At 40.3% G+C, this 14,268-nt stretch overlaps 1 protein-coding gene across 1 annotated transcript in view; it reads right to left on the reverse strand.

The window, feature by feature from the left end:
• las1l (LAS1 like ribosome biogenesis factor) overlaps positions 1 to 14,268 on the reverse strand; it is an 81,621-nt gene that overhangs the window by 23,147 nt on the left and 44,206 nt on the right. The window contains exons 8-12 of the mRNA XM_080187449.1: positions 13,880 to 13,965; positions 11,996 to 12,208; positions 9,216 to 9,363; positions 7,328 to 7,665; positions 5,766 to 5,913 (exon numbers count right to left, since the gene is read on the reverse strand). Coding sequence (XP_080043575.1) covers positions 5,766 to 5,913; positions 7,328 to 7,665; positions 9,216 to 9,363; positions 11,996 to 12,208; positions 13,880 to 13,965 — 933 coding nt within the window. The remainder of the gene's footprint in view (positions 1 to 5,765; positions 5,914 to 7,327; positions 7,666 to 9,215; positions 9,364 to 11,995; positions 12,209 to 13,879; positions 13,966 to 14,268) is intronic.

The following is a 14,268-nucleotide window of genomic DNA, read 5'->3' on the forward strand; positions in this document are numbered from 1 at the left end:
GACCTCATTGCAGCAGAAGCACGGCATGAACGGCAGCTAAGATTGCACCCTATGTCTTGATTTTCCAAGTCAAGGTTATTTCTCATTTACTGCACTGATATCATCATTTATTAGAAAGGCAACTCTGTTCCTTTTCCTTTCTTTCCGAAGTTCCCAACCTTGGTCACCTTGCAACCACATCTCCATAATGTCGGTCATATCATACCCATTTATTTAAATTGATGCTATCAATTCAATCTAATTATGAATACTGAGCGCATTCAGAAAAAGAGCCTTCAATTCTGACATTTTAAGCAATTTGCCTTACTCTGACCCTATTTGCTGGTACATGATTGTATGCTCTAACACATCCCACTGCACTTTATTATCTAAAACCTACCCTATCCCTTCTCTAACTTTCTAAATGTTCCCTCCCCCGCCTGACTATTTAGTTTGAAGCCCTTTACAGTCCTAGATCCCTGGGCCTAGTGTGGTTCAAACTTTTGTTTTCCTTTATTCATGGGATGTGGGAGTCACTGGCCAAGCCAACATTTGTCGCCCATTCCAACTGCCAGACCAAATAAGGACACATTTGTGAACCAGATTTTTTTTTAAAAAAACGACAATCGAGAATGTTTCAAAGTCACCATTATTAAGGCTAGTTTGAGATTCCAGGTTTAGTAATTGAATTTAAGTTCCACCAGTGGCTGTGGTGGGATGTGAACCAATTTCCCCAGAGCATTAGCTCAACGACATCACCGCTGCCACCCCCAAAGCGAAGCTCATCCCAATAGCATAGCTCCCTTTCCCCAATACTGTTGCCAGTGCTTTTTGGATCTAGACCCATTTCTCCCACGTCAGTCTTTGAGCAGCATAACCAACACTCTGGATTATTACCTGAAACATGAACAAATTGGCATAAGTAAATATGATCAGAGATTACATTGTTTGTGGTTCCAGGCTACTCACATTGGCAGAATTAAGATGTTCTACCGAGGCAAAGTCATTGGTATCAACATGGAATCATGATGACTGGATCTCTCCCCTCACTCAACATTCCTCTCTGGTTCCAGCTAGATATCCTTAATGCTGGCACCTGGCAGTTACATAGCCTTCAGTTCTCATACACTCACCTGCAGGTAAGTGTCCATACCCTAAACTACATTGCCTCTGTCACCTCACATTCTGTTTTACTCCTGTCACATGAGTAGCCCATTGTACTAGGGTGTTGTAATCAGTTTGTACATTTTCCCTGCAGTCCCTGCTCTCATTCACAAAGTCCAGGGGAATTGTTAACCTGCTGGACCACGCAAGGGTTGAGGCTCTTCTCCTGTTGGCTTTTGGATACTCATTCCTGCCTCACGTGTAGTCACACATTACTGTCCCTTAACACAGACAAAATGGGAAGGTGTGACTGCCTCCTGATGCACTGTGATGCAGACTCAAGCTCATCATTAGAAATATCACTCAGTTATTTAAAGTTGCATCAAGCAGTTTAACTAGTTAAGCTACAAATGCAATACTGTACTTGTACTTCCCAGTACTAGTTTAGGCAACTGATCCAGTTTAGAGAAGAAAATAATCCGTAAAAATCAAGGATCATCTATCTGCATACCTAATTAATGCTTCCAAACTTCAGTTCTTACTGTCTCATGTGCACTCTTTCAGACCATCCTTTGTTCTGTAAAAGACCAAAACAGCACCTCTTGCCTCACTCACCAAATTCCCAAGTACAATATTTTGCTCTGCTAGTCTCCATGCTATTTAATGTGTTGGCAATACATCCTGCTTTTATACTAGCTAAAATGTCAAACTGTGTTGATTGGGAAACCAATTTAGAAGATGATGATGGCATTGTACAATCAGTAGACTAGTAATACCAATGCACAGGCTGGTGCTCTAGAAACATGGGTTCAAATCCCAACCCAGGAGCTGGTGAAATTTAAACTCAATTAATAAAGTGAAAGTGAAATCTAGTTTCAGTAGTGTTGACCATACCAACCATCATCAATTGCAAAATCCTACTGTGAATCCTAGCGTTCACAAATGCCCTTTAGGAATGAGAATCCACCATCCTTACCTAGTCTGGCCTACATAAAAACTACAGGCCTACGAAAATGTATTTTATTTGCCCTCTGAAATGGCCTGAAAGCTACTCAGTTCAAGGAAATAAGGGATGGACAACAAGTGCAGACCTTAACAATGGCACCCACATCCCATGAAAGTGGTGCATACACATCAGTGCAGAATTCAGGGACAAATGTCAGCTCAGGCTTAGTATCATCATACAGTTAAAAACAAATTCTGTATGTTATTCTTCATAGCGAGGGGGATTGAATATAAAAGTAGGGAGGTCTTGCTGCGGCTGTATAGGGCATTGGTGAGGCCGCAACTGGAGTACTGTGTGCAGTTTTGGGCGCCGTACTTACGCAAGGGTATTTTGGCCTTGGAGGGAGTGCAGAGGAGGTTTACTAGGCTGATACCGGAGTTGAGGGGGTTGAGCTATGAGGAGAGGCTGAATAAACTAGGCTTGTACTCGTTGGAGTTTAGAAGAATGAGGGGAGATCTCATTGAGACGTATAAGATGATGAATGGGATGGATAGGATAGAGGTGGAGAGACTCTTCCCGCTCAGAAAGGATAGTAGGACTAGGGGGCACAGCCTCAAGATAAAGGGGGGGTGGTTTAGAACGGAGTTGAGGAGGAACTTCTTCACTCAAAGGGTGGTGAATCTCTGGAATTCTCTGCCCGTTGAAGTGGTGGAGGCTACCTCGCTAAATATTTTTAAGACGCGGGTTGATGGGTTTTTGATAAGAGAGGGGATTAAGGGTTATGGGGAGAGGGCGGGAATGTGGAACTGAGCCACGACAGATCAGCCATGATCTTACTGAATGGCGGGGCAGGCTCGAAGGGCTAGATGGCCTACTCCTGCTCCTATTTCTTATGTTCTTATGTTATCTGATGAGGTAGTGCAAGTTAAATGTTTGCTTTACAAACTCTTGTTACAATCACCGTAGAGACCGATAGTTGTTAAAAGTGACTGATTGGAAGGATCACATGGCAATGTTAAGTTTTACAACTACTACTGTAATAAACTTTTATTGTAGTCTACAAAAAGGATCCCCCCATTTAAAACAACCTGAAGTTCCCCTCCATAGTTTGTCTGTTTATTTTACTTTGTCCCTTAAGAGCAGCCATCATTGTCCAGGAACCAGTCCAAAGCCACTCTCAGATCCCAATCGCTTGCTTCCTTCTCCACCTGGATAACTTCTAATACTCAAACTGATTTTTATGGCAAGAGGTACCCTGGAAAAATCCTGCTTTTAGCCAAAGTGAGGCCACCCCTCAATATATCTCCCAGAATTAAAGAGTTTATTTGTGAGCCTTTGTGAAGCCTTACAGACTAAAAGTCTGTCCACCATCAGCATTGCTGTGCTGATCATTGTATACAGATATGAACATGTCACACCTTCTTCCCAGTAAGGCAACCTGGGTTCCCCTTTAACAACTAAGCCACTCAAGGTTTTTTTACTGGGCAGAATCCAAGACAAAATTACATGATCCCATTCACTCCTCCAATTTACCTTAAATTAAAGAATGTGATAATACGGTACTATTAATATTTTGTATTAAGGGGGGACTGCTTTAAGAGGCAGTGTTTTCTACAGAGTCAGTTTGTCTGGAAGGAATGTAGCAGACGCTGAGAAAGCAGGATAATTACTCAGTGTGGCCATGTGAGTGTTTATTTACTAGAAGGCTAGTAATAAATAAGTAATAAGCTGAGTTAGGTAAACAAGGACAGAGTAATGAGATACTAGAAATGGGGGGGGATCTAGCCTTGTTGCTGAAAAACAGTTTCATTTTCAAAAAGGGTATTGCTGACTGCAGCTGATTAAAGGCAGAAGTCTGGAGACTCTCCATCTCTCTGAAGGGACCTCTTTCAAAGCGTCAAGGCAGTCCTCCAAGTTAAGCAAGTATGCCTTAACTTATTAATTATTTTTAAGGAGAGGTTTATAAGAGAAACATTGCTCAATTGAAACTGAACAGTAATAAATTAGAAGAGGAGTTTTTTTTTCATGTTTAAAGATTTTTTTAACAGTTAAGGGTTAAAGTGTTCCATTTTGTTAAAGGTGTATTTAAACTATTATGAGTAAAGTTTGTTTTGATAAAAAAGATATCCAATTTGTCAGCAGAATTACTGCTGGCGTACAAGCATCCTTTCCTCACAATAATGCCAACATAGAAAAATTGTTGGTCCAGCCTAGCTTCATAATATACATTGGGCTTTCTGATTTAGCACTCTAACAAGAGACAGTTGCAAAATAATCTTAGAAACTTCACATTTTTAAACTATTTCCTAATCAAGATATAATTTAACTCATTCCATAATTTGTAGCCCAAGCCCACAGGCCGACAATGTTTATTCTACAAAAGTCTAAGACGTTGCAATAGTACTTGGAATTCCCCAACATGACTCCTGGGCCTACTTTATGGACGATAAATGAATCACGGGAAGCAAGTAGTTGCTTACTGTAGTGATCTTTGGATTGAGCATAAGAAAGGTATTGGAGGCCAAAACCTCAACACCAGAGGGACCTCGGGGTCCTTGTGCAGGAGTCGCAAAAACCCAGCCTGCAGGTGCAGCATGTGGTCAGGAAGGCAAATGGGATGCTGGCCTTCATAGCGAGGGGGATTGAATATAAAAGTAGGGAGGTCTTGCTGCGGCTGTATAGGGCATTGGTGAGGCCACAACTGGAGTACTGTGTGCAGTTTTGGGCGCCGTACTTACGCAAGGATATTTTGGCCTTGGAGGGAGTGCAGAGGAGGTTTACTGGGCTGATTCCGGAGTTGAGGGGGTTGAGCTATGAGGAGAGGCTGAATAAACTAGGCTGGTACTCGTTAGAGTTTAGAAGAATGAGGGGAGATCTCATTGAGACATATATAATGATGAATGGGATGGATAGGATAGAGGTGGAGAGACTCTTCCCGCTCAAAGGACAGTAGGACTAGGGGGCACAGCCTCCAGATAAAGGGGGGGTGGTTTAGAACGGAGTTGAGGAGGAACTTCTTCACTCAAAGGGTGGTGAATCTCTGGAATTCTCTGCCCGTTGAGGCGGTGGAGGCTGCCTCGCTCAATATTTTTAAGACACAGGTTGATGGGTTTTTGATAAGAGAGGGGATTAAGGGTTATGGGGAGAGGGCGGGAATGTGGAACTGAGCCACGACAGATCAGCCATGATCTTATTGAATGGCGGGGCAGGCTCGAAGGGCTAGATAGCCTACTCCTGCTCCTATTTCTTATGTTCTTATGTTATAACAAGGACCTTAATTCCCTCCAACTTCCAGGATACATTAGCTCACTATTGGCATAAAGTTACAAAAGCATATATAGCTGTCTGGCACCCAGTAGCATGTCAAGCAACATGAACAAATCTGCTTCCATAAGTTCCACTGTTCATTTGAAATATTATTGATACACATGCTTTCATACTGGGAGCTAATCTATTGCTGATGTTCAAATAATGTCAAACTAGGACACAAGGTTTAAAGATATTCCATCAATTATGCGAGATAATCCTTGTAATCTAACTCAGGGATTCATTATCCTAATTCTACAGTTTCAACTATTTAACCTATGAACACAATAAGGAGTCACCATGTTTAAACAAAATATTGTACATGAACCAACAGGTCTGTCTTCAAGCTGCCCACCATCATCATCACCATGTTTCTTGCCACGGATTTACAAGTTGTTAATGACAATAGTTAGTAGATTTGATCATTTACCTTATTGCAGTATTATGCTCTAGGCTGTCCTCAGTTATTGGTTGATGCAATACAGGCATCATGGTGTAATGGTCTACAAAAAAGCAGTTTGGGTCTTCTTTTTGGCCCGGTACTTTACCTAAGGGGTAATTCTTCCAGGAGATTTGATCTGCGAAAAAAAAATCATAACTTTACTGTAGGATTACACAAATCACAGTAGTGCCAAGCACAGAATTGGGAAAAAGGTATAACTGATAGGAGACTTAACACTAAAGCTGCCTCTCCTGGGAAGATTTATTTTGTACTCTTGAACGAAGCAAGCCATCTTCATCCCATTATCCCTGCTGTAGCTTTTAAGCACCACTGAAAAACAGGCAGCGCACCCAAAAAACATTCAGCTCCTCACTCAAACTTGTATAAAGGTCAATGAAAAAAAACAAATGGCAATTTCCAGTTTGAAATAAAAATATAAATCACAGTTCATTCTCTGTCCTATCCTCACGAAGGTTAATCATAGTTCAGTTCCATATATACTTCCAGCACTGTTATTCCAATATGCAAAGAGTCGATTTTGTTAGGAAGCCTGACCACAAAGCGAATTATGACAAATTCTTCACCCAAGAGACACAGATTCTTGTATCAATCAGTAGACAGCAGTCAGAAAGAGCCCTGAATGATTTCCCGACAAATCCAGAGGCGCTATCATCAGTTGAACAGCTGTCCTGTCTGAAATCAGCAAATTCAGCTGTGATCAGGCTGAACCAGACCAAGGCCTTCTAGCAATTATTACTACACTGAGCAGCATTTTAGCATTGGGGAAGGCCAATTAACATTTTAAGTGATATAAATATAGATGTATTTTTCCTTTAATTACAAACTTGATTGCCTGCTCACAGTTAAAAATACTTTAACATAATTAACATTCAACATGTAATGACACTATTTTGCCACACTCAATGATAAACCTTGCAAGGAAAGGCTAGCACTTCCAATTTCATTTTAAAACGTATGTTAAAATGAGCAATTTGAAATAACATGATATTGACAATATTCCATTCATTTTCTATCACTAAAATGACAACCTAGAATTAGGATGAAATCAATCTGCTCGTGCTACATAGATTTGGGATTTAAGTTTTAAATACAGCAAATATATCAGTGGGTCTTTAGTTGGGAAAATTATTAGATTGAGTTCAGCAAGGAGCACAGCAGCATCACTCGAGTTTAATTTCCTCTGGAAACACTGCTCAATGTTTACATAAAATTCCTTTGTGGCTTGTTACTGTGGTCATTGATTTGTTTACTCAAACTGAACAACTTCAGCAATTATTTCATGTAAAATGAGCCCGGGCGTCACAACCTCGAAGCCACAGATGTGTGAACTATAAAAATAGCTCATCTGCTCGAGGTTGGTGCAGAGTGTTTCAATCTGTATTTTCCACACTATATTCAACCGGGGGGTTTTTGATGCAGTCACTAAATACCTAAACTCGATTCACATAAGCATAAAAATCAACAAAAAAAAAGCTATTTGAATTATCAACATAATCTTGAAATAAAAGAGTTCCAAAGTATTAACATACCTGTGCATAGCTGCCAATCTGATCCCTCCAGAGCTTGAATCTTCTCAGTTAACATCTCAAGATCGAATGTTTGTACCAATTCTTCTCCAGAGGTCGGGGCCATCACTGTGTCAGTGTCCTTTTTGAACTCTGTATGCACCATTCCAGATAACTGGTTTGGAGACTCAATTCCAGTCTTCAATTGCAGGTTTTCCACAGTGTACACTGGTAGCTGGCTATGACCAACCGGAAAGTCAGAAATACTGAAAGATCCTGGTTTCTGATTGTATATAGAACACAGCTGGAGTAGTTTCTGTTGTGTCACAATGGGCAATGGATAGACCATATCAGTTAAAATCCTGAAATTGTACAATAAAAATCAGGTTTTATTTTGCTTCCTTCTGTATCAGGGTTCTAAAACTAAGTTATAGACTGGCATAACTAAAATTGTAATCTCGCAGACCTTTGCTGATCTACTATAAAAAGGGTTATCAACATTAACAAAGGATTAGTAAACTGCAAACAAAAAAAAGTGTAAACTCACGATTTAAGGACAAAAACACAAGTACTGAATAATTGAACAATCTATTTTTCTGAGGAAAGGGATATTATGATACAAAAAGTGACAACGCCAAAACAGGTTTTTAAATAGATTCAGAATTGCTTAACACCACATTAATCATTTTTACATCCAATATTACTGAGGAATTTTACATTTAGCACATTATACCTGACTAGTTCCATGTCACACTATCTGTAACCCCCACGACTTGTCTGGTTTGCAAAAATCTCACTAACTGCCCTGGCTGGAGACAATACACACTTTTTTAACCTGTGCTTGGCCCTCTCTCCACTCTCATTGTCTGTACCCTCAAGACTTGATTACCTGTAAAGACTTGCATTCCAACCATTATGTTGTAAATCGAGTTTGTGTCTATATATGCCCTGTTTGTGAACACAACTCCTCACTCACCTGATGGAGCCTGAAACTCCGAAAGCCAGTGCTGCCAAATAAACCTTTTGGTATTTAACCTGGTGATGAGAGACTTCTTATTGTGCTTACCCCAATCCAACGCCGGCATCTCCACATCAAAGGTAAAGTCACAATAGTCCAGATGACCATAGGCTGCTCTTCCCTTTGAGGGGAAGAACCAGTTGGTGTGATTTAATCTGAGGATTACCACATCCCAAATAAGGGGCAAGGTGTGAAAGACAGGCTTTCATGAATAACCTTAGCAAGTACAGTAATTGAACTCACGCTGTTGGTGTTGCTCTGCATCACAAACCAGCTGTCCAGCCAACTGAGCTAAACAGACTGATACATAGTTTACCATTTACTACATTTCTGAACGCAGGTATTCAATTTCTAAACCTCCAGTCATGAAGCATAATCTTCATAAGAAGAATGTACATTTGAATGATTTTAGTCACATCTTTTGCTAATTCACTTTGACTGCCCCTTGTTTTAAAAAGTTTCAAGCAGGGGTGAGTATCTTTTCCGCATGAGAGCCAATCTTTTTGGTACTATTTCCTCATCAGTTGTCATCCTACCTAACTGCTCCAATTCCTTCTCCTGCACCCTTTTCTACCAACTGGAATGTTTTGTGCAAAGCATATACTATAAATTTCAGCCAAGCATTCACAACGACTTTTTTTCTCTTTTTTTTGCTATCCTTTACATATCAGGAACTTTACACGTTTCAACCTACCTTCCAATCTGCCACCTTCCCCCCCAGAAAACTGTTTGTGTCCTTTCTACGTTCATGGCAATTTTCTTTTATATTACTAGTTCTGGTTTTGTCAAATCCCTCATTTTGGTTTAAGTCTGTCTGCCAACCCAAAGCATTCACTGACAAATCACCATTACTTCTTGCAGAGAAAAAAAGAACCAAAAGTAATTTATACTGACTGTTGAAGTAGATGAGGTGTAGCCTGGCATGGTGCTGCAAGGCAGGCTTCTAGGAGATCCTGCCAGTCCAGCGGACATTTAAATAAAAACAACTGCCAACTGCTTCTTTTTATTCTCTGGCTTCGTGGTTGACCTTTCAATTTTTTTCCTAAACAGAAAAAGCACAACATAATAAAAGCAATGATAGTCAAATCCTTAAACTGCCTTTGAAAGGAAATCACAAATGCAGCTGCTGGAAAGTTACTTCCTATGATTGAGTGACTTGTAGGAGAATCTCCAGGTAGTGAGGTTCCCATGTATTGTTGCCCTCATCCTTCAAGATGGTAACAGTCATGGGATTGGAGGTGCTGTCTACTGAGCCTTGGTGAGTCCCTGCAATGCATCCTGTAAGTGGTACACACGGCTGCTACTATGCATCGAAAGGGGAGTGTGAATTTTTGGGGACGCAGTGCCAATCAAGGTGACTGCTTTGGGCTGGAAGGTGTCAAGCTGCTCGAGTCTTGTTGGAGCTGACAGTATACCACCACACTCCTGACTCATACCTTGTAGATGGTGGACAAGCTTTAGGGAGCCAGGTGGTGAGTTACTCACCACAGAACTCCTAGTCTTTGACCTGTTCTTGTAGCCACAGTTTATATATGGCTCATCCAGTTTAGTCTCTGGACAATGCTAACCCCAGGATACTGATAGAGATGTGGGGAAATTCAGTGATGGTAATGCCATTTGTACGTCCAAGGGCAATGATCATTACCTGGAACATGAGTGCCATGAATGTTACTTGCTACTTGTCCCAAGCCCAAATGTCACCCATGTCTTGCTGCATATGGGCACTGACTGCTTTCATATCTTTGAATGGTGCTGAACATTGCACAAATCAGTAAATATTCCCACTTCTGACCTCAAGAAAGGTCACCGATGGAGCAGTTGAAGGTGATTGGAACTAGGAAACCGCAGGGGAACTCTTGCAGTAATGTCCTGTGTCTGAGATGATCGAACTCCAACAATGACAACCATTTTCCTTTGTGCAAGGTTTGACTCAACTAACAGAGAGCCCCACCTTGCCCCCCCTCACCCCCAACCACCGCACCCTCTCGAATCCCTCAAATCCAGTTTTGCAAACAATACAAGTGCTGTAAAAACACTGCAGGTCTGGCATCATTTGGAGTGAGATACCGTGTTAAAGTTTTAAGTCCAAAATTTCTCTTCATTGGAACCCTGAGTTCTGAGGAAGAGCTATTAGACTCAAAACATTAACTCGATTTCTCTCTCCACAGTGCTGCTGGACTTGGAGTTTTTGGAGCCTATTCCAAACAATTCAATGCTCAGCTGTTTAGCCTCATTACTTGCTGATCCTTCTAGTTTACTCTTTCTATCACTTCCCAATTTTTAAGGTTCCCTATAGTAACAAGTGGCCTGAGTGAAACCAGAATCTTACAGCATTATTGTTTAGAGTACTAGAAGATCCTAGGATTTTAGATTGTGGGCAAGGCAATTTAAGCTTCCATTTAAGGAGCATGATACTTAATAAATCCTGACATTACACAGAATAAGGCAACTAAGATATTACTAGTTAACTGCAATTCCATATAATATTACATGTGTTATGTACAGGGAGACAACAGTGTAGTAAAGTCACACAAGACCAGTAATCCAGAAGGCCAGGCTAAAGCTCTAGGTATACATGCTCAAATCCCACCTTGGCAAAATCTGAACTGAATAAATCAGGAACTAAAAGCTAGTTTCAAAAATGGTGACTAGGAAACTATCAATAGTGGCAAAAACCCATATGATTCACTAAAGTCCCTGGTGGGGAAGAGATCTGCCTTTTTTTTTTAAACACTATCTGACCTCCATGTGACTCCAGACCCACAGAAATATGGTCAACTCAAAATTGCTTTGGAAATAACCAAGGAAGCTCAAGGGCCATTACGGATGGGCAACTAATGCTGACCTTGTCAGCAACATCCCATTAAAGAAGAAAACGTAATTGGGATTTTGAACCATCCAAAAAAAATTTAAACCCTTCTTTCGACTATTAAGCTTTGTGCCAATTATACGCTTCTGAAATGACATACTCCCAGAAAAAAAGTTGAATGCGTCATTTAACTACTTACTTTCCATTACCTAGGTCCTCCTGTCCATACTTTTTAAAAATGTAGTCAGGAATTGCAAGCCCTGATGTCAATCTGCTACAAATCAATACACATTTTGAGTTATTAGTACATTAGGAAGCATGATAACTGATACAGCTGCACCACAAATCCAATTGAGTCAGCTCCCACTTGGTTCTTTGCTCCTCACAATCGTATTAACATTCTTAAGGGAGGTTTCCACAACACAGCAAAAAACACTTCGAACTCCACTTCAGTAGCCATTATTCATGAGTGAACTCAGAGTATCCACAGCTATTTACTGCTCATGGAGGGCATCACAGATTTGGCAAATTCCGATCTTATCTCATGCATTACAAGTATTTTCCAGCTAGAATCGTTGAATAGAAAATTGGCCATTTTTTTTTCCCTTCTCCAGCCAAGGAACAGAAGACACTGATAACAGAGCATCCTACTAGCACCACACTGGAGATCTGTCAGCACAATACGGAGTAGGAAACAATCCTGAGTCTGCTGATATCTACTGCTCAAATTACATGTGTGTGTACGTGGTGTGCGCGGTATGCGTGGAGCGTGCCTGCGTGTGCAGAAAACAGTGCAGGGTGTTGAGGAACATTAAAATAAGAAAGAAACTTACATGTTCTATTGCAAGAAAGGCAAGAAAAGTACCTGCTTTTGCATTGGCTGCTAGTATCTCTGTAATCCAGCCCGTAACATACTGTATCCTCAAGCCTGAGGTATCACAGCAATGCTTCAATTCAGTAAACAGCTTATCTAGCAGCATTGGTGTGAAATATCGAGAGTGGAGGCACTTTAAAAGAGGCTGCCAGAAGCGACAGAATGTTCGAGGAATTCCAGGATTTGACAAATCTACAAACTCTCCTTTAACAAAAATAAACATTTAAAGTTTAGAACAATGCTGAAACAAAGTCAAAGATGCAATATCTAGACAATAGATACAAAGAACGAAGTACATTTTAGTTCTATACTTTTCTCTTATTCTTCCTTCTAATGCCAATTTGCATAGATTTCAGTTTTTTTAAAAAAGCCATATAATATACATGCAAAGAACAATGGACATCAAATAAATGATTTATAGAAATAATCTGTCCGTTTAGGCGTTGCTCACTTCAAGACTTGGAAAATTTGAGTGGTGAAAGGTTTGCAAATCTAAATAATTTACATTGAAGTCATTTCATAGCTAAACCACTTCACATCTAACAGAAAAGGGCAAAAATCAATTTTGACCAACACTACGCTGCTGTATTGGCAACTATGGAAGTTGAGTTTGTGCTTTGTTGGGCCTGCCACCAAACTAAATGACCGTTCATAATCTAGGTCATAGGCTAGGCTAGGGTGGGGCAGTGGTTAGCACTGCTGCCTCACAGGGGTCCATGTTTGATTTCTGGCTTGGGTCATGTTGGTGTGGAGTTTGCACATTCTCCCTGTGTCTGTGTGGGTTTCTTCCAGGTGCTCCAGTTTCCTCCCACAGTCCAAAAACGTGCAGGTTAAGTGAATTGGCCTTGCTAGATTCTCCCTTCGTGTGCCCGACTAGGTGCTAGAGTGTGACGACTCGGGGCTTTTCACAGAAACTTAATTGCAGTGTGAACCTAAGCCTACTTGTGACTTACAAACAAGTAAATATTTTTTAAAAAGGCTAAGTTGTGGAGTGTAATTCAAGGTGAACACCACCCTACATCAATGGACTTCCATGCATACATTTTAAAGTAAGAATTACAGAAAACTTGGCTTTCTTTTCCTAAACTCAGGACAGTATTAGTTACCTCAGTTCAGATCAAACAACAGCACAAACTGGGATATTCTAATCAGCATGGTTCAAAACTATATAATACAGTACCGCAATTCACTGAATCATTGGGAGCCAATCACTAACTGACTGAAGAACCAATAGGATACAGATCATTCAGCCCATCAAGTCAGTGCCAGCTCTATATAAAGCAATCCAATCAGTTCCATTCCTTAATCTATCCCATTAATTTTTGTTTCGCTATAGACACTCGGCCCACCTCATTCCCCAAAACTAAATCCAGCAACATCTCCTTCCTAACTGGAACAACATACTATTCTGGGTTCTAAACACATTTCATCCCCCTTCTCTCTCCACATTCTTACATTATTCCAATCAATATTTGAGTAATTTAAATTTCCCTAATATCACCACTTTATATTCTTGCACAAGTTATTGACTGCCCTGTAGATTTTCTCCCTCATCTGACTTTCTCTGTTTAATGGACTGTAGAATATCCCCAATGACATGTTCATATTCTTCTTACTTCTCAACTCTATCCAGATGAATTCTGGTTTTGCCCCCTTGTCTTCTCCACCTTTTCTGAACATGCTGTATCCCCGTGTATCAAGTGCCCAATCTTCACTATTTTTAAGCCACGTTTCCATTATTGCCTTTACATAAATACGCCTAAATGGCTATTTACAATTGAAGCTCACCAATCACCACTTCTGGTACAACACTGCTTTTCATTTTAACACAACTCTCTATTTCAGTAGATTATGCAACTGAATCTGTTGCGTTACCTGGGCACTCAATATTTAAAAATTTCAGCTGCTCCTCTGAGGGAATAAGGAACCCGTCATCCAAGAGTGCATCCACCATCAACTCTCTGTGAATTTAAGAGAACCATGTTACAATTTTAGTTTCCATTCAAATTCCTATTCCTAAAAGACAATTTCCCACATTAAATGCAATTCTCTTTAAACAGCTTAGTATACTGTTCATATGATCAAGACAATTTTTTTCAGTGAAAAATACAGCTATCATACAAATTCCATTCTGAAGTGTCATAAGACCCAAGACATTAATTATTCTTCACTCTTTCCACAGATGCTATCTGAATCGACCTGTTCCAACTGTTTTTATTCATATTCGGAACATTTGCAGTATTTTTGATTTTTTAACATTACAT

The sequence above is a fragment of the Carcharhinus amblyrhynchos genome, chromosome 4, assembly GCF_965287045.1.
Source record: "Carcharhinus amblyrhynchos chromosome 4, sCarAmb.v2.hapA, whole genome shotgun sequence".
Classification (NCBI taxonomy): Eukaryota; Metazoa; Chordata; class Chondrichthyes; order Carcharhiniformes; family Carcharhinidae; genus Carcharhinus; species Carcharhinus amblyrhynchos.